Source organism: Mastigoproctus giganteus, chromosome 11 (genome assembly GCF_048544385.1).
Source record: "Mastigoproctus giganteus isolate SK-2022 chromosome 11, ASM4854438v1, whole genome shotgun sequence".
NCBI classification, from domain to species: Eukaryota; Metazoa; Arthropoda; class Arachnida; order Uropygi; family Thelyphonidae; genus Mastigoproctus; species Mastigoproctus giganteus.
In genome coordinates, this window is record NC_143585.1 from 173,561,491 (window position 1) to 173,580,945 (window position 19,455).

At 38.0% G+C, this 19,455-nt stretch overlaps 1 protein-coding gene across 2 annotated transcripts in view; it reads right to left on the bottom strand.

Annotated features, from left to right (window-relative positions):
• Positions 1-19,455, bottom strand: part of LOC150078580 (voltage-dependent calcium channel subunit alpha-2/delta-3-like) — a 1,140,037-nt gene that overhangs the window by 30,489 nt on the left and 1,090,093 nt on the right. For both annotated transcript variants that reach the window (XM_090384275.1, XM_090384274.1), the window contains one exon: positions 8,029-8,176. In XM_090384275.1, the coding sequence (XP_090240401.1) occupies positions 8,029-8,176 (148 nt within the window). The remainder of the gene's footprint in view (positions 1-8,028; positions 8,177-19,455) is intronic.

Genomic DNA, 19,455 nt, shown 5'->3' on the forward strand with positions numbered 1-19,455 from the left:
GCTTCTTGTATTTATTTTTCTTTTTTCCATCTTTTAGTTGTTCTCCTTTACAATTTGGACACTTTGGAGTTGGAGCTTGGCAGTCTTCGATCTGATGTTCTTTGGATCCACATTTGGCACACGTCGGTGTATTTCTACACAAAGTCTGCAAGTGTCCATATTTTTGACAGTTGAAACAGCGCAAGGGATTTGGGATATATGCTTTTACTTGGCAGTTAAAATATCCTGCTTTTACAGTTGGTGGTACTTTTGGTGTATTAAAAGTCAGTATTAGGGTTTTAGTTGGTATTATATTTCCATCTCTCTGAATAGAAATCCATCTTACATTCGTCACTCCATGATTTTGGTGTTTGTTGTTGATTTCCTCTTCAGTACTGTGTAAGAGATCCCATCTGGAGATTATTACCCGTGAAGAGTTTAAGGTGTTATGGGGGGTGACCACTACTGGCATACCTCCAAAGTTCGGTACATTCAGTAACTTTTCTGAATGTCTGGTACTGGACGTTTCAACTAACAAATCCCTAGATTGGAGTCACCTGACCGTTTTGGTGTTCAGGCTAGTCCTTCCAAGACTTTTTGAATGAAAAATGGGAATTTCTTTCCTAAAGTCTCCTCTCCAGTGGAGTGAATGATTAGGAATAAAGGTGTTGGTGATGGTTTGGAACTGTCCTTTGCCTTTTGGCAGTATTTTCTGGTTCTTCAGCAGGTTGATTTAGTGGGATCTTCTGTGAAGTCCCTTGGGAAGTAGTGACTTACTACTCATGTTTTGCTATTTTTAGCCCTGGGAGTGTAGCTTACTACTCCTAGGTTTCGGGCCCTGCCAATGAGGAGGCAAGAGCGGTGCCATCAAGTGATCAAGCAGCAGCTATAAATTAGTAGGGTTGGTGGTTAATTTGAGATAAGAGAAAAAAAAAAAAGGTGACTTTCCTTTCTGATAGTTTGCTATAACCTTTTAGCAAAACTACTTATGAAGTACTGAAAAATAAAGATCGCTATAAATATAATAAACTAAATATAATTGAGAAGCTCACTCTAGAATAACTTTAAATCATTTGATTACTTGGAAAATGCTTGGCACTCAGAGACGATTACTCCACAACCTGGTCATTTCAGCTTCAAGTGAAGAGTGGATGCAGTGTTTCTCAGTCCATGATAAAATTTGTTTTCTTCATTTGCAGCAATAACGTAAAGATTATTGATATTGGTAACTCAAGATAATGCAACATAAACTAGTTGTTGTTCATAATATTTCTCGTATTCATAAACTATGGAATCGAAAGGATAAGAGTAGAAAACTTGCTTCTTGCCCTAATGGTAGCCGAGCATTCTGGTCTCTTGCCAAAGCTATTGGCCGCAACTTTTGCCCATTTCTGCTCCCACCTCTGTCCAAACCAGATGGTTCCGTTGTCACTTCAGCCAAGGATAAAGCTGACCTGCTAGCATCCCATTTTTCTTCCAGCTCATGTATTAATGATCTTGGTAAAACACCTTCCATCATTCCCAACACGCTCCATTCAATGCCTCCTGTGGTCTTCCGTCAAAAAGGATATCAGAAGGATTTTGATGAATCTTGATGTTAAGAAAGCTCCAGGTCCTGATGGTATTTTCCACTTGCTCTCAAAACCTGTGCTCCTGAACTTACTCCTATTCTTTGCTGCCTTTTTTCACTTTCATATTCCAAAGGTGTTTTTCCTTCTGCTTGGAAATTTGCTCATATCCAGCCAGTTCTTAAAAAGGTTGACAAATCCCTCCCATCCAATTATCGTCCCATTGCAATTACTTCTACTCTTTCTTAAAGTAATGGAGAAATCAATTAACCGCCAACTCTTAAACTACCTAGAAACCTTCCATCTGATCAATGATCACCAGTATGGATTCCGTCATTGTCGATCCACTGGTGATATTCTGGCTTATGTTACCCATTTATGGACTAATTCAATGGAAAGGTTCAGTGAAATACAAGTAGTTGCTCTTGATATCTCAAAGGCTTTTGATCGTGTTAATGAATCTTGAGTTTTTAGTCTCATTATTTTCATGGCCTTATAAAGAAGATGATAAGGCATCACTCCATGCAGATCTAAATGGCAAAGTTCACTTGATGCCATCATAAACTGTGTAACTTTTAAATTATCCGTAAACTCTCAATACTGACCAAGGCAAATGCTACGAAAGAAAAATTTGAAATGTTCCACTTTGTGGAACATTTTGTTCAGCAGGAGCTATTCATAAGTTCATTGAGCAACTAAACTTTCTTCAATAGGTATAGCTTCACTAATTTCATCATGTGTAGGAGCATCCTCATGTTCCATGTCTTCATTGAAGAATGCTTTGTCAATCTCGATACTGTACAAATGATATAAAGGAATCGTAAGTAGATACTTTAACAAAACCCTTACATCTCATTTATGAACCAAGCCCATTAAACAACTCAATTTGTGTATTTTTTATGTTTGATTTGTATGAATGTTAATGCAATAATCGTCATCTATTCTCTGAGGCAAATAATTAGCCACTGAATTAACATTTACAGGAACATTTATAATTTGGCCCAAAATTCCATATTGGCTGAAACCATGTCTTAATCTTCTAATTTGCATGAATAGTATACGAGGAGAAAGAGAGTCACTCGGTTACTAATTCTGTTGCTCTTCGAAAATGTTGGAATGGAATCATTTTTGAGAGATGCTCAACAAGTATTACAAGCCTTCATAGTCGTTATGTCTGCAGTTGGAAATTCTAGGAGAAGTAACAGATAACTTCCTAGGGCGCACAATTTTTCGTTATTTTCATATCATAATTGATATCACAAACAGCTCCAAATGTAGTTTTCAGAAATTGTTGTTCAAATTCTTTACAGGAGTTATGGTCATGTTCAATGTTCTTGTAAATGATTTCACACTCAAATACTGTTGAAACCTGTGGGGGATCAAGAACAGGTGATTGAGCTGAAATATGATTTTGTTTCTTTTTGAATGATGCAATCGAAGCTGGTTGTTGCAGTATACTCTGTCTAACCAGTTCAGGAATCAATTGAAAATCCTCAGGTAATTCATTTGAACTCAAAAAGTCTTCTGAATCAAAATCTTCAGGAAGTTCTTGAATATATTTTCGTGATGTTAATGTTCCAGCTTCTCGACGAGAAGTCGATGTAGAAGATTTTGATCTTGAGAATCTGATTTTATTAAACTCTGCATTTTTTTTGTTCTCTATGTTTTTGAACTCGTTCTTTTATTGACATGGGAGGCTTCTTTGGTGGCTTTGAAGCTTTTATTTTTGCATACTTTTCTGGATTTTGCTCAGCTGGAGTTTTAGCCACCTTCATAATATGCTCATGGGTTGTTAACTGAAATTAGATTTGGTATTTTTATAATTCAATAGTTAGCGAAATCCATTTGTACACTAGTATGATGTCATAACCAAAAACTACTGCAAGAAGTGATTGTTGTTTGTTGATGTTGTTATTTGGTTTTTTAGGAGCAGTAGCAACTAAGGCCATATTGCTCCGGGGATATGTGGTGGTCATTCCCTGACCTTTCCGCATCCTCCGTATTTGGTGGTCATGGGCTCGAACCCCGGTCTAATCAAGAAGCGTGTGCTACACACTGCTGCTCCTGCCCACCTGGCTATGGAGGCACCGTTGTTTGTTGAAGTGATTGTTTTATTGTTGCATTCTTGAATCAAAATCGCTTAAATTTTTTAACTGGTTAATCGAAACTTACTTACTTACACTACTTTGAAGATTGATGATCAAAATCTTGAGAAGCAGATTTTATTAAAGCCTGCATTTTTTTCATTCTCTATGTTTTTTAACTCGTTCCTTTTCGACATGAGAGGCTTCTTCGGTGGCACTGAAGTTTTTATTCTTGCATAATATTACTGCCCGCTGCTTACTCTACCAAATCAACATTAGAGACTGAGTTGGCATCATTTAGGAAGTAACATCACTTCTGTATCTTAGTATGAACTTACTCTACTGAATCAACGTTAGTGACTGAGTTAGCATCGTTAGTGCCATTTAGGAAGTGACAACATTTGTGCCATTTAAAATCAAATAGCCACCTAATAGGAAGTGAGGTCAATTGCACATGATTTCCGTAAGAAAATTTTGTTACCAATCGGTTTTACTCTAGTGCCACCATGTTTTCACGTCAAAAATTTTTAAAACACCTTTCATCCATATATCAGAGGAGCATGGCTGATTTATGTGTTTGTGTTGTGATCTTGGTGGATAGCAGGTGCCTCTTCAATCACGACTGCAGTTTGTGGGTAACCAACTTTAGTTTCCTCCCTAATGGCACATGTTGTTTATAGTTCTTAGGTGACATAGCATGGCATGCTGACACTGGCTTCAGCTGGCCAGTACGGGAATGTCAAATTCTTCTGAGCATACATGTATTTTCAAGTTGGCAACCAGAATTCCCACATAGGACACCCTGGTCCTATGACTTTAATCCCCCCCCCCGATTATCAAACCTTGGCCATTGCCCACTCCATTCCCTTCTCCTATCCGAAATCTGTACTGGTGGGCCCTACCACTCTAAATACTTTTGCTGCTCTTAATGTCCCCCCCTCTGCAGGGGTACTTTTATTTCCTATTCTTCCAATTTCTGGTGGAAGCCTTCCTCTCATCCATCCTCTTTACCTCCAAGTACCCTACAAAGCTCAAACCGTTACCCCCCAAAACTACTTTCCAACACAAACTTCTTTCACTCTCTCTCTCTCTCTCTCTCTCTCTCTCTCTCTCTCTCTCTCTCTCTCTCTCTCTCTCTCTCTCTCTCTGTTATGGCTGTGCCTGGTAAGCTCAGATGAAGCCAGGGTTTGCCCAGCCAGAGAACTTGGTACTACCTGGCTCAGCCCCCCCCATGCCTGGATACAGTAATTAAGGATTAGTGTGTTCCACGGACTAAGAGGCAGCATGAACAACATAATCTACACTACACTACATTACAAAAACTGCATATCACTCACAATATCTGGCCTTTACGGGGTACTGTATTCAACACTGGCCTTTACAGAGTATTGTATTCAACACTGGCCTTTACAGAGTACTGTATTCAACATTGGCCTTTACAGAGCTGTATTAAACTGATCGCAGAGTTGTGGAAAACCAGCTGTGCCACTTGACCATAAACACTATGTATTAAGTTGGAGATAGCTGTTCAGTAATAGAATTAACTTAAAAAGTGTTAGGTTCTTGGTAAAAAGGTCAAGAAAGATCCTCACATAAACTTGGAATGAGTGGTTTAACAGATATTTTTAATATAAGGGCTAGATGATCCCAAGAATAGGATTATAGATATCTTTTAAAAATTCCAAATATCCTTGCCTTGTCACACACTTTTTCCATATATCAACAAAAATTCACATCAGGTGCTCATGCTTGAGGAAAGCGTCACAAATAGATGTTCCCATTCTTATTAAATGGTTGAGGGTTGACCTGTTCCTTTGGAAGCCACATTATTCAGGCTATCTATATGGAGAAGAATTCTTGACATGTGTGCAAGCACTGCTTTGACCCATATCAACAGATAAATGCATTTTTGTAATAAAGACATCAGATAAATCTCTATATTACTCTCCCCCCCCCAACTAGCAGGTTTCATGGACCCTTAAGGTATTCTCAATGATACTGGCAAATATCTTTGCACCTCCTTTGTTCACATGAACATGGTCTGTACAAAATAGATTCCTTCTACCTACAAGTGTAGCCCATGCTGATAAAATTACCTCCATAGCAAAAGCCTTGCAGATTGCCTTACATCTCAATCTGAGGGACTCTGCAATGCTATATGATGATATCTTACTCTCCTATCATGACTTGGGAGAATTGCAGAAACATAAACATTATGGCTCAACTCACGGCATTTTTTCTGCATGATTCTTCATTTATCCAACAAATCATCAGGTCATGTTCATTTAATATCATTAGTTGCCACATGAATAATAATGCTCTCTTTACTTTCTTAAAATCTGACAGATTGTCAGATTTGCCGGAAGAAACATCAATTGTTTCTTCTGGCAAACAGACCCCTGGTTCTGGTCCGCCTATCTTTATTACTAAAAATGTTGCCCATTGCCACGACAATAGAGTCTCCCACACTAAATCTCCTTCAACCAAAGCAGTATGCACTTGACTATTCTGTTCTAGGTCATGAATTTGTGGTGCCTCACTTGGCAGGTTAACAGATACTTGAGTCCCTGATTAGGTCCCAATTTCATTTGTCTCTAGGAGCAAGCACCCATTTATTAGCAACTCAAATTCTTCTTAGTCTCCCACACTAAATCTCCTTCAACCAAAGCAGTATGCACTTGACTATTCTGTTCTAGGTCATGAATTTGTGGTGCCTCACTTGGCAGGTTAACAGATACTTGAGTCCCTGATTAGGTCCCAATTTCATTTGTCTCTAGGAGCAAGCACCCATTTATTAGCAACTCAAATTCTTCTTGTATCAAGTTTTAATTTGAGATCAGTACGCTCCTTACATCAGGTGCAATGAACAGAATTGCGTGTTGAGTTTAGTTTGTCTACTAGACTCACCCGAGAATACATGCCTGAGGCTATACAATCAAGAAACTCGTGACTCGTGCCAGAAATACCCACAGGTATTTCTGGCACAATACCCATCTTGTAACATTATTTAGGTAAAATTTGAACATAAAAAAGATTACAAAATTTAAATTTACAATATATTACAGAATTTAAATTAACAAAGTATGACAGAAATTAAAACTTTATCCAGTACTCAAGTTAAGATTAAGCTACCGAAGTTACCAGGAAAGAACTTAACTTAGCAGAAATACTTTAGAAAAGTTAAGAATTAAATTTAGAGACTATTACTGAATTTCAATTCCCAAAATTACTGAAATAAGATATAATTTCTGTAATAAAATTACAGAAATTAAATTTAAACAAGTTTTAAACAAAAAATTTTACCTATTAGACACCTGACCTTAATCCCTTTTAGTTAATCTGTTGGAGTCAACTTAAAACATGTCTGCACTCTTTAACTGCCTATAGTATAATCTTGGTGTTACTCTTCTTTTACAGCTGTTGATTCTGTATATCTCAAATCCACTGTGCCATGAAATATTGTTCTCATATCCGGGATGGTGCACGTATGATCACTTTTAGATGCAGACTACCTAAAAGAGTTCAGTGAAGTTAATCAATGACCTGACCTGTCTATCACAAACTCTCTCCACTGTCTGTCACACAGATGTTCAATTTCTTCTGTATGCTTTTCTGTGACCTGACCTGTCTATCACAAACTCTCTCCACTGTCAGTCACACAGATGTTCAATTTCTGCTGCATGCTTTTTCTGTAAATATTTCAAGGAGCATTATTCTGCTCAATTAGCATAAAGATGATGATTTCAACTAGTCAACATCCATTCACTGTTCAACTCCAAACTCACAAACTGACAGTTCTTTTTTTGTCCCCTCTTTCTTTGGAACAACCATCACACAAATTTCCTGGAAGTTATAGTCTACAGAAATTTCAGTTGAATGTCAACAAGTATCTTCTATCTTCTCAACCTTCAAACTCATAAAAATTTATTAAAGTACTATTAGTTCTTATACTTTCTCTGTTTGGAGACACCACAAGGAAAAAAAAAAAGTAATAAAATAAAATAAAAATGCTAGTTTCCATCCTCTCCCCAAAAACTAATGTGCACTTTGCCTTCAAAGAGGATTTTTGGGATTTTAGTGCCTGTTAACTCCTTAATAATTCCTGTTGGTAACATAAGATCTCAGTGATGAGTAGCTGGATGATTACCCACCACCCCCAAACTTTCATCTATTGCAAGATATTTTATGATTTTCATGAGCTTTTAGGACATGCTTGTTTAATTGTATTTTTGTGGCTTTGTGAGGTATTTATTTACAGATGCCTAAACAAAATTTTACAGAAATCTCAAAAGAATTATGTTCAGATATTTTTGAAAATGTGTAACTTTTCTCATTTTTGCACATAAGCACATGAACACAGAGCTTATAAAAAAAAAAAAAAAAAAAGAGCTGCATACTTATCACAGCCAGAAGAATGGCACATAGACAACTTGCCCTTAAGCGGCTCTCCAAAATCTTTAAGTTGCATCTCATACAAATCCTGTTCTTTTTCACAGGGACGTGGTGCTGTTTTATTTGGGAGTGGAGAATCAAAATCATAATCATCTGAAAAAAAAAAACATCAGTTAATCTCAGTTAAATTTTAATCAAAATGCAAACATAAAAAGTGAGAGTTGGTATATATTACATAATTTGGTTTGATTGCAAAGTGAATTCTTTAACTACTCAATAATGAGAAAGAGTTGCCAAAGAAAACCTTTTGGCACTATGAAAAGTCTTTCTATACATTTCAGATGATTGGTCAATTAGGCAACAAACAACCTATGCAATGTTTATCTCTCATAGTTTTTACTATTCCTGAATGATAACTCCAGTCAAATAAACTTTCTCATGAATACTGAAAAATATCATAATTAACATATTGCATTCCCTGATTTTGAGTGGAGGATCAGGGGGAGGTGGGGGCACCCTGTATTTCTAAATTAGTGATGTGTACATCGTCTGATTTTGACCGAGGACCTCACTGTTAATTTAGGAATACTTTACATTTCTAAATTAACAATGCAAACAGCAGGAGTACATTTCTTAAAACATTTCTGCATTTATTAAGGGCCTTTATATAACAAGAAGTTTCATGACAAGAGCTGCCATTCAGGCAGGCATCGGTACTAATGAGTTGTTGTTGTATTTGGGTGTTTAGGTACAAGGGCCTAATCGGCCATATTGTGACTGATTTACTTATGTCTAATTTTACACATTGCGATCAGAGACAATTATACAAATTTATGTCTTTCAAATAGTTAAACAGTTCTTTGAAATTTGCAATCACTGCCAAAATATGTGAATAAGTATGTGAAGGGTTCCTGCAAGTTGAATAGGGAGCTAAATCTGGATTTTCAAATAGTTGAATGTTGGGGACATTCAATGAGAATATGCGTTAGAGGAGGATTCTCTCATATAAACAAATATAGATGAATTGGATCAGAAGGGTCGATGCAGTCTTTTCAGAATCTTTTCTTCTCGCCTGCTTTTCTTGAAACTAGATGCCCAACAGCTGTGGCTCTTTTTTAAATTTTTTTTTTTTTTTTTATCTGCAGCAGTTTATTGTTGATTTGAGTTTGCCAGAGCTGAGACCACTGTTTCCTACTTGTTTTTATAATGGATTTTTAGTCAGTGTAGGGCACTTCTGGTTGACAGGAAAGTCCACCATTGGAATATTTAGCTGTTGTTGTGGTGGTGTTTTCTGTGCAAGGGCAACTTAGGTCATATTGCACTTCCCAAATCAATTGAATTTACATATAAGAACTGCTTGTGCAGCAGTTAGAAATGGTCATAAATTTGAATTTGTTTTAAATAGAGAAAGAATTCAGAGAGATTTGCTTCTTTACTTATGATGCTATTAAGAGACAGAGGTTATTGCAGATCTGAATTGAAACTAAAAGATGCTCATTGGGTGTTGTAGAACAAGCTACATTCAAGGAGTATATGTTTTACTGTAAGTGGTTGCGAGCAATGCACATATTCATGAAGATAATTTCCTGTAGGTAGACAGAGATGTGTGAGGTGAGTGTGACCTATTCGGGTTATGGCCAAGTTTACTTCTGATTTTCTATTTTTACGAAGGCTAGAAGTCCATAATTGTGGTTCAGATTTTATTTGAAATAGCTTGTTATTTGTTTGCATTTTCCACAGAAGTATTCATTGTTCAATGCAAGTTCTCCATATACTGTGTCAGGATATGCGACTAGATCACTTGTCAAGGCTATATTGGAAGGATGCTTTGCAGCATCATCTGCACATTCATATCCTGCAATACTACTGTGGCTAGGGGACCAAGAGAAGATAACAGTTTTCTCTTGCTCCTGAAGATGCATCAGCTTATGTCTTATGAGTTTTAATAAAGGATTGTTAGGAGAGGAAGTGCCTTTAAAAGCTAAAACATATATTAAAACAATCAGTATATATTATGCTTTTATTAGCATTAATAGAGGCATATCTTGCAAGAAAGCAAGCTTATGCAGCATCAGCCAAAAAAATAATAAATAAAAAAACCACTCCCATTTCACCCCTCCGTTCATTACAAATACCTATACAACTTAGCCTTAAATATATTTAGGCTATCAACTTCCACAACAAAAGATGGAAGTCTGTTCCACCAATCAACTACCTGATTTTTTTTTTGGTAGTTGTTGGCGCATTGGCTTCTGTGGCCATAATGCACCTCCCAAGGTTTTTGCAATACTCTGATCCAAGCCCGAGGCGGGATTCGAACCCGCGACCTTTGGGTTGCCAGGCAGGCACTTTACCCACCTGGCTAGCCAGGTCGGCAACTACCTGATGGCTAAAGGCAAACTTCTGCACATCTACCCTACAACTGTCTTTCCTCAATTTGAATTTATGCCCTCTCAGGTAATTATTCTGAGCAAGAGGAAGAGTCCCATCAGCATTGAGCATGCTCAAACCATACAAGGCTTTATACACCTCAATCAGACCACCTCGCAGGCGTCTAGTCCCAGACACTGTAATCTGCAAAACTTAAGCCTTTCTTCTTTGTAAGAGCAAGCCTTTACGAAAGCAAAAACCCTTTCCTTTACCCCTGTGGGTAGATACCTCTTTGAGTAAATCCCTTCAGCACACTGTGATCACTGCCACCTAGTGGTTCCTTTATCTGCAGATTCTTAATGCGCATTGATAATCAGATCAAGAGTATTACTCCCTCTAGTTAGCATTAGCAAAGGCCCATGATGCAAGAAAGCAAGCTTATATAGCATCAGCCAAAAAAAAACAAAAAAAAAAACACCCTTATTTCACCCATCCACCAGCTCCAAATGTTTGTCAAGTCCTGCCTTGAATCTATTTAAGCTAGCAACTTCTACAATGACAGATGGAAGTTTGTTCCATTAATCAACCACCCGCTGGCTAAAGGCAAACTCTTGCACATCCATCCTACAACCGCCTTTCCTCAATTTGAATTTATGCCCTCTCAGGCGATTATTCTGTGCAAGAGGAAGAATCCCATCCGCATTGAGCATGCTCAAACCATTCAAGGCTTTATACACCTCAATCAGATAACCTCGCAAGTGCCTAGTCTCCAGACACTGTAACTTGCAAAACTTAAGCCTTTCTTCGTAAGAGCAACCCTTTGTTCCATTCACTAATCTTGTTGCCCTTCTCTGTACTGCAGAGTACAGAGAAGGGCAACAAGCAGTACTCATTCCAACAATTCTACATCCTTCTTAATATGAGGCCTCCAGACCTGTATACAGTACTCAAGGTATACCGTATACTGTATACAGACCCTGACCATTGCCTTATACAAGGGGATAATCACCTCCTTATCCCTGCTAGAAAAATTCTTGTATATCATTGACAAGACACCATGAGCTACTCTTGCAGACCATCTGCACTGCTCAGAAAACTTCTTATCTGTCTGCACAATTACTCCCAGGTCCTTTTCATTCTCTACCACTGTCAGTGCCGTACCACAGAGTTGATACGTTACTTTGGGATTACTGCTTCCCATATGTAGTACTTTACATTTGTTAATGTTAGTTGCCTCCCGAACATGCTGATGTAGAAAACAATCATCCAATAAATCCACAAAACGTACTAGGCTTTACATACCAACTAAGAAATATTGTTCAAGGTTTAGGCCTAAATGGATGTCAGACGAACTAATGAGACATATGGCAGAGAAAAAAAATGCATGGGATACATACAAATTAACACATGACACAGAAGCCTATGATAGATACAAGTTGATCTGTAACCAAGTTACAAAGGAGGTTAGGCAGGCGAAGGCAGATTACGAGATATCTTTGGCAAGGGATGCAAAGAAAAACAGCAAAGAGTTCTTTACTTATGTAAACTCTAGAAGGAAGGGGATGAATCAGATTGGTCCACTTGATATTGACGGGTCAACTGTTGATGATCCTGCTCAGGTAGCTAACAAACTAAATGAATATTTTGCATCGACATTCACACATGAGGAGTTATTCAGCGAGGGGATTGCCAGAGGTGTATTCAACTTTGGCAGTAAAGTAAGCTAGAGAATCTTACAATAACTGAGAGTAAAGTGGAGGAGAAATTGTTGAAGATAAACACAAGAAAGGCACCTGGGATGGATGGGATCTATCCAGTTATATTAAAGGAGGCAGCAAAGGAAGTAAGCAAACCCTTAGCCATAATTATGAGAGCTTCCTTGGACCCAGGGGAGGTACCCATGGACTGGAGATGTGCAAATGTGACCCCAATTCACAAAGGAGGATCAAAGGCTGACACAAGTAATTATAGACCTGTGAGTTTAACTTCTGTTCCCGGAAAATTAATGGAGGCACTGGTTAAAAAAGCATTGCAGGATCATTTAGACAAGACTTCAATTATAGCTCGGACACAGCATGGTTTTGTTAAGGGGAAGCCTTGCCTGACCAATTTGATTGGATATTATGATGCAGTCACAAAAGAACTGGATGCAGGGAATAGCTTTGATATTATATACTTGGATCTTAGAAAGGCTTTTGATACTGTTGCACATGGAAGACTGCTGCACAAATTGGAGCAGTGTGGCATTGGAGACAAATTGCTGCTATGGATAAAGGGGTGGTTGAGGGGGAGAAGACAGAGAGTGGTAGTCAATGGACACTGCTCATTGTGGACTAATGTTATTAGTGGAGTCCCTCGGGGTTCAGTATTGGGTCCTTTATTGTTTTCTGTATTTATAAATGATATTGATGATGGTATATCAAGCTTAATGTCCAAGTTTGCAGACGATACGAAGGTTGGCAGGGTTGTCAAGGACACTACTGACACTATGCTGCTGCAACAGGATCTGGAAAGGTTGAGCAGATGGGCTGAGAGGTGGCAAATGAAGTTTAACATTGAAAAATGTAAAGTACTACATATGGGAAACAGCAACCCCAGAGCAACGTATCAACTCTGTGGTACTACACTGACAGTGGTAGAGAATGAAAAGGACCTGGGGGGTGGTTGTGCAGGCAGATGTGAAGTTCTCTGAGCAGTGCAGACGGGCTGCAAGAGTAGCTCATGGTGTATTGTCAATGATATATAGGACTTTTTCTAGCAGGGATAAGGAGGTGATTATTCCCTTGTATAAGGCAATGGTCAGACCACACCTAGAGTAGTGTATACAGGCCTGGAGGCCTCATTTCAAGAAGGATGTAGAGCTGCTGGAACGAGTACAGAGAAGGGCAACAAGATTAGTGAATGGAACAAAGGGGTGCTCTTACGAAGAAAGGCTTAAGTTTTGCAAATTACAGTGTCTGGAGACTAGGCACCAGCGAGGTGATCTGATAGAGGTGTATAAAGCCTTGAATGGTTTGGGCATGCTCAATGTTGATGGGATTCTTCCTCTTGCTCAGATTAATCACCTGAGAGGGCATAAATTCAAATTGAGGAAAGACAGATGTAGGATAGACGTGAGGAAATTTGCCTTTAGCCAGCCGGTGGTTGGTTGGTGGAACAGACTTCCATCCCTTGTCGTGGAAGTTGATAGCCTAAATAAGTTTAAGGCTCAGCTGGACAGGTATTTCGAATGAATAGAGGGGTGAAGTGGAAGTGGTTATTTTTTATTTATTTATTTATTTATTTTATTTTATTTTTTTATTGTATTTATTTATTTTTTTTTCGAACCCTTTCGAAAAGGAGCACAGTGCTTTTCGAAGACTGGAGTCATGGTCAATATCAGGATTTCCTGGTTTTGAACTTGAAGACTCTAAAAGTGGATAACTGTCTGTATTGATGATGATTTTCTTTTGACCCTGGTGGTTTATCTTTATCACTCAAGTTACCAGCTCCACCACAGGGAGATGGCTGCTTAGTGGCCAAGCATAGAAGTTAGTACTGTTATTCAGACTAATTTGAAGAAATGGGTACTTTCCTTCTTCTGGACTCTCTTTTTAGTGATTTCAAGAAGTTGAGCTTCTTATCCACCACCCCTTAAATGCTGATCTCCACATAATTCTCCAACACAGTAAAGAAAACTTAGTTAAAGTCAATCCTTCTAAAACAGAGTCCTGCTTTATTTCCTGTAAAATTTACTGTTCCTGTTCAATGACTATCAGATCTCTAGACAAGATCAAATATCTGTATTATGTATTATCCTGACTTCTACTTACTCTCTCTCTCTCTCTTGGAACACGATATCAGAAATATTGCTTCCTCTGCAACACAAAAACCAGATTTTCTTTTTTGCTGTCAGCATTACTCTCTTCTAAACAACCAAGTACAGTTTGATTGGTTAGTTATTTCATTTTTTGTAGCAAATCATGAGCTTAGGTCATAATATGCCAATTCATAGGTTTAAGTTTATGATTTTGGCACATTAGCAACCAGGCTACCATGCACCAAAACAAGTTTATGGAGGGTTAAAAATAAATACCAGAGTTAGAGTAACTCCATCAAAAGGGTTAAAAGAATAAATAAAAGAATAAAAGCAGGGTGTGCATTAAAAATCCATATTCAGTATTTTAAATACACATATACAAATTAACATGTAAAAATTTAAAAACAGCTGACACATAGATAACACATGATAAAATATGAATGAGTGTATATGTCTCAGTCAGATAATTAAAGCAATAGAATGGGTACTGTTAAAATTTGTACAGTCAATTAAAATTTGCTTAATAGATAAAATGGTGTCAGAGAACTCACACACAGGAGGATCATCATCCCTCAGAAAAAAAATTAATGTGTCAAATAACTGTGTCCTATGACGAGCCAAGCAAGAACAACTTCCTCTTTATGATCCCTATGCAGATTAGACTGCTATGGTTTAACTATAGGCTTTAGCTGATGTAATTTATTTTAAGTCTGTCCATTCCATGAATTCTGCCACTGGAAGTCAATCTTGTTGTGTATTATTTGCCTGTAGTCTGTATGGGGGACTGATAAGCCATGGTGATTGGTGTGAATTGTTGATTTGGCTAAAGTATTAGCCAAACCATTTCCCCTGGTTCCAATGTGGCTAGGAATCCAGCAGAAGCAGATATAAATTTATGTTCATAAAGAGAATTTATCTTCTGCTCAACCTGAGACAAGACTGGATGAGAATTGAATATGAAAGATAATGAAGCTAGTAATATGTTAAAAGAATCAGTTTATTATATACTCTGATTCTTTCATCTGACATTTCATTCTGACATCAGAACTGGCAAGTTCTCATGTTATCCAAGGATAACTCTATGGAAAGCAGCTCTGTAGTGCACATGCTGCATTGAAGGAGAATCTGCTCAGACATAGTAGTGTTTGGAAAGACAGCAGCAGATCCTACACATGATTCCAACATCAAACACACTCTATGTAAACCAGCAAGAAGTCATGTTCAGCTCGGTGAGCTGAATAGAGGTGTGGGTAGAAGGATAATGGATTATTTGACTTTAGCCAGTTCTTAAAGGGAAAAATCACACAATGGAATGTGAGCATTCCAGAATGGCAGGGCTGCTTTGATGATTGGGCAACTTTGATGTTAAGCTCTAAGTAGGTCTTGCACGCAAATACTAAAAGGACTGTTGCAATCTGAGAGGCACTGTATAAATTTTCTCAACGTGGCCAGGTATCCTATGAGGATGGCCTGGTATTTCATGGAGGGATTTTACTTTTAAAGCATACTTTAGAGACAACTGCTTATGTAAAAGTGATTGGTTCATTTGCTTCCATGTGTAGGCTCTGGACAGGAGATGTTAGGACTGATCCAGCAGCAATATGGAGAGCCTGATGATGGAGACAGTCCATCATCAGGCTTTCCAAAGTACACTATTTCTGACTAATGTGTATACCAGGGACCCATAATCTAGCTTAGATCATACAAGGAACAGTAGAGGCATAGTAAGGTATATTGGTCTGTACCCCAACATGTACAGGAGATGAAAAAACAGAGAATGTTTAAGCCTTTCGTACACTTTGTACAAGGGTGACGGATCTGTTCAAGAAAGGAAAGCTTTTTATCAAATATGAATCCTAGAAACTTTGTGTGTGACATTACCCAAATAGTATTTTGTCCAGGCCTCAATTCAGGTTCATGATGAAGACTATGCTTATGACAAAAATGTATGAAACAGTCTTTGGCAGCAAGAACCTGAATCCATTCATCAGTGCTCAGAAGTTAAGGCAATCAATGGCTTGTTGCAGTTGTTTTTCAATAATTCTCATATTGCACGAATGAGAAAAATTGCTAAGGTCATCAACATAGAGGGCACTATATACAGTTAGAGGAAATTGTCCTGTGATAGAATTTACTTTAATGGTGATCAGTACTTTCTCCTCATAGCAAAAGGGACTAGGAAAGGGTGGATTCTACACGAACTTTGAAAGACCAACTCACTAAAAAAGTTTTTAATAAAAAGAGATGTGACCTCTAAGATCGAGGCTATATAGGTGTTTTAAAATGCTAAATTGCCAAGTTGTATCATATACTTTTTCCATATCAAAAAACACCGATACCATATGTTTTAATTTTAGAAAGCAACCAGTGCATGTTTCCAGTCTAATTAAATGGTCCACAATGGACCTGTTTTTTCAGAAGTCTCACTAACTTGGTGGAGAGAAGGTCGTTTGATTCTAAATAGCATATAAGATACCATATAAGATGGGCACTGATCACTCTCTCCAGGATTTTGTACCAAGAACCAGTCAGAGCAATAAGTTGATAATTGGAAGGAATTTTAGGATCCTTTTCTGGCTTAGCAAAGGCAAGAACGATTGCCTTCCACCAAGAATCCAGAAACTGCTCTTCAATAAAGATTCTGTTATACAGAAAAAGCAGAGCAGAGCAGGTTATTTATAGATTTTTGAGAAAGGTGCTTAATCATTTCATAATGGATGTGATCAGAATAGCACCTGCCTTAGAAAGGGTTAGAGCTCTTTTCAGCTTATGTAGAGTGAATGGCTCATTGTATGGATAAAGGTAGTTTGATGTGAATGATGACAGGGTTTTGGTTTTCATTTTTATGGCACAAAAATGATTAGTTTATAATGTGCCACATAAAATTTATTATTTAAAGAGGATTGTAATCTTGGTAATTTTTAATAAGGTTACCTTGTCAAATGCTTACATATATACACCAGTAAATAAAAAGCTGTATAACAGTGAAAATAAACTATCTATTTTATATAAGTGTATACATTTTAATAGTTCATAAACAATTAAAAATTTCTCACACATGGCCATTGTCAGATAAAATCTGACTGAGTGTATATGGCTCAGTCAGATGATTAAAAGCAGTATAATGAGCATTTCAAAAATTGGTAGTACATTTGAATAAAAAAAGTGTCACATTGTTCACACATGGGAGAGGTCATCAGCCATCAGCAAAAAGAAATGTGTCAGATGAATATATCCTATGAAGAGTTAAGAAAGAACAAATTCCTCTTTATGACCTCTGTGCAGACTAGACTGCCAATGTTCGGTTACAGGCTTAATCGCATATAATTTTTTGCAGCCTGCCCATGCCAAGAATGTTGCCATTGAGAAACCCGTTTCTTTCATATTACTTGCCTGTTATCTGTACAGGAGACTAACAGGGCTTGAACCCCAGTCTAATCAAGAAGTGCATGCTACGCACTACTGCTCCTGCCCACCTGACTATGGAGGCGCCTAATATAATTTTACAAATTGGAGCAGAATGGTATTAAGGGTAAGTTGCTACAATGGATAAACGGTTGGTTGGATCTAGATAATTTGGGCAGATGGGCTAAGAAGTGGCAACTGAAGTTTAACCTTGACAAATACAAAGTACAACACATGGGTAGAAGTAACCCCAGGGAAACGTACCAACTGTGTGGTACTACACTTAAGGTGGTAGAAAATGAAAAAGACCTGGGAGTAATTGTGCAGTCAGATATGAAGTTTTCTGAGCAATGCAGACAGGCTTCTAGGGCAGGTCATGGGGTTTTGTCAATGATATATAGGAATTTTGCTAGCAGGGAAAAGGAGGTGATTGTCCCTCTGTATAAGGCAATGGTCAGGCAACGCCTTGAGTACTGCTTACAGGTATGGAGGCCTCATTTTAGGAAGGATGTAGATTTGCTTGAGCGTGTACAGAGAAGGGCAACAAGATTGGTGAGGTGAATGAAGGGATCCTCTTACCAAGGTAGGCTTAAGTTCTGCAAATTGCAGTGGCTGGAGACTAGGCACCTGTGCAGTGATCTGATTGAGGTGTACTCAACCCATTCAGGCTTTGAATGGATTGAGCACACTGAATTCTGATGGGATTCTTCCACTTGTTCAGATTACAAACACAAGGGGGCATAAATTCAAATTAAGAAAAGACAGATGTAGAATATATGTGCGGAAATTTGCCTTTAGCCAGCGGGTGGTTAATTGCTGGAACAAACTTCCATCTGTCGTTGTGGAAGTTGATAGGTTGAATAAATTTAAGGAGGAACTGGACAGGCATTTGGAGGGAATGGTGTGATTTTTTTTTTTTTTTTTTGGCTGATGCTGCATAAGCTCATACACTTGATTTTTTGCATCACATGCCACTACTACTACTAATATATTCCATCAGGTCCAGCTGCACTGTTGGGTGATCTATTTAATGCTGTTCAGTTCAAATAGGTTAAACAGTTGATTTTAGACAATATATTGGATAGTATGGAATTTTATTTTGTATCTTTCAGCTGAAGCTTTGATTTGAAAAAAGGAATTGCCATATGCTGAAGTGGCAGATGTTTGGTAGGAAGTCTCTGCAAGGGCATTAGCTATTTCTTCTTCAGAAGATATTTCCTGCCCATTTTTGGTTAGGATGGGAGAAGGAGGAGTTAGATATTTGCCATTTAATTGCCGAATCTTTTTCCAGATGAGTCGACTGCTAGTACACTTTGTAATAGTGGAGGCAAACTGTATCCATGATTCCTTTTTGGCTTTTCTTCTAATTTGTCTAGCTTTTGACTTGAGCCTTTTATATTGAATTAGGTTGTAGGTAGTTGGGAACTTCCGGAACAGGTTTCAAGCTTTATTTTTTTACTTTTTGGCATTGGTACAAGCTTCATTCCACCAGTGTTTAAGATTTCTGTTCACATGCAAAAATTTACATTTTTGCATGTGAACCTAAAATGTAAATTTCAGAGGCTTGAGGTATTGCTTCAGAGGCTATGGTTAGTATTCCTCAGTAATATACTCCGTGACTTCATCAATGGGGCGCCTCCGTAGCCAGGTAGGAAGGAGCAGCAGTGCGTAACACACGCTTCTTGATTAGACCGGGGTTCGAGCCCGTCACCACCAAATATGGAAGATGCGGAAAGGTCAGGAAATGACCACCGCATATCCCGGAGCAATATGGCCTTAGTTGCTAATGCTCCTAAAAAAACCAGATAACCAGATCATCAATGGATTGCAGTTTAATCAATTGGCTGTCAAAAGAAAG